The following is a 1,775-nucleotide window of genomic DNA, read 5'->3' on the forward strand; positions in this document are numbered from 1 at the left end:
GTAATATATAATCATTGTATTATGTCATCATAGTGGTAATTTTTTCAACATAACGCTCGATTTTGCACCGACGTCGCGTTTGGGAAGCAATTCGCAGGGTTCAACGACCGCGCGCAATTTCGGAGCAGTGAGATGAGACGGGTGCGCGCGCGCGCGCGGGCACGCGGTTTAATTCGTCGCACGGCGTGGCGTGCCGGTCCGGTCGTAGGGCGGCGTAATATATCAATTGCAAAAAGTAATATTGATAAATGCGCAAAGTGGCGTCGCGTAAGCGCAGCCGGGTCGCCCGTGTGTACGCGCACACGCACGTAACCCGGGCCGCGCGCACGTATACATGCACATATACGGGATCCACACGAGCACGCACACGAATATGCCGAAGCCGAAAAGCGCGTAGAACGCGGGGCGCCCCTGGCGGCGGACCGTGCAAGTGACCCTCGCGGAAATAATTATCGCGATTTATGTTATTTGCAAATGTGATCCGGGGGCGCTTAATTAATTAGGCGATGCCGAGTAACGGCGATTAGCGACGAGACGGACGGGCTTCTCGGGCTACTATCCGGTTACGCCACGTGAGTGGAGCAGCGGCGGCCGCGATACGGGGTGAGTGTACTACTCCGAGAGTACGTTGCGGTCCCCCCTTGCGCGTTGTCGGAAGGGGGGCGGTGGCTCGCTCGCGGCCGAGCACTTTTTTATCGGTTCCGCCGGCTCGCTTCGGGATGATAACAATGGCCGTGCCGAGAGAGCCGCGGGCTGCGGCGAGCGCGCTCGGCGTCGCTCCGGACGCTCGACGACGACGATGATGTATGATCGCGCCGTGTCACCGTCGTCGACGGCTGACTCGTTGGCGCGTTCGGTAATCTCGATGGGCGGCATCGCGATGAGGCACTGTACTAGAGTTCCGTATAGCTGGAATCTCAGCGCGTCAATGTCCTCGATAATGTCCGCTGACGTTCACCGGCGAGATCCCGACGATTCTCTTTCGAGTCGTGGAATCGCGCGCGATAACGGGTGAACGGGGAATTATCGAGGCGTGTATCGATCGTTGGCTGACCATTAAATGCCTATATTTGTGTATGTTTATTTTTTTATTTATTATGTATAGGTACCCCTGTGCTCTCAGGATCATGTCTTTTTTATACTACACACAAGTGTGGTATTAAATATTACGATTTTATATGAATATATTAAGAGAACTTATTTATATTCATAAAGAGATTTTGTTGCGTCAAAAAGTTTATGTATCCAATTGTGTATGCATGCAGAATGGACTTGGCGGAAACTATGAAGAACATTGTTGCCAAAGGTATGCAAACAGAAATGGGTCCACCAGGTGGAGGGTCAGGTTACTCTGCTGCACCAAGCAGTGCTGGTTACGTCACCGAGAAGATGTACATGTTGTTACAAGCATACTTGCAGAATAAGGGATGGAATCCCAGTATCGAGCTGCTACAATGTTTTTCAGAATTTAAGGATGCTTCCATGATGCCAAGCGCTGCTTATTTACAGTAAGGATAAATATTATTTTGTAATTATATATAAACACAACTTATTTATGTGAAATATTTGTTATGTTTCATTTATTTACAGGATGATGGCATCTCGAGTAGCATTGGATTCGCAGGGAAGACTAGTCCTCAGAGAGAATGGAAAGATAATACTTCCCTATGAACACTTTGCCAATGCTGTCATGTTGAAACATATGAATGGGCCGCATGGCTTACATCTGGGCTTGGAGGGTACAGTCAGAGCAGTCATGGAATCTTATACCATCG

The 1,775-nt window shown here is 49.6% G+C and overlaps 1 protein-coding gene across 1 annotated transcript in view; it reads left to right on the plus strand.

Moving 5' to 3' along the window:
* Nucleotides 1-858: 858 nt before the first annotated feature.
* Nucleotides 859-1,775, plus strand: part of LOC115237111 — a 10,455-nt gene continuing 9,538 nt past the window's right edge. Inside the window, exons 1-3 of the mRNA XM_029809963.1 lie at nucleotides 859-1,074; nucleotides 1,266-1,508; nucleotides 1,591-1,775. Coding sequence (XP_029665823.1) covers nucleotides 1,061-1,074; nucleotides 1,266-1,508; nucleotides 1,591-1,775 — 442 coding nt within the window. The 5' untranslated portion in view covers nucleotides 859-1,060. The remainder of the gene's footprint in view (nucleotides 1,075-1,265; nucleotides 1,509-1,590) is intronic.

Source organism: Formica exsecta, unplaced genomic scaffold, assembly GCF_003651465.1.
Source record: "Formica exsecta isolate Colony F162 unplaced genomic scaffold, ASM365146v1 scaffold272, whole genome shotgun sequence".
Taxonomy (NCBI): domain Eukaryota; kingdom Metazoa; phylum Arthropoda; class Insecta; order Hymenoptera; family Formicidae; genus Formica; species Formica exsecta.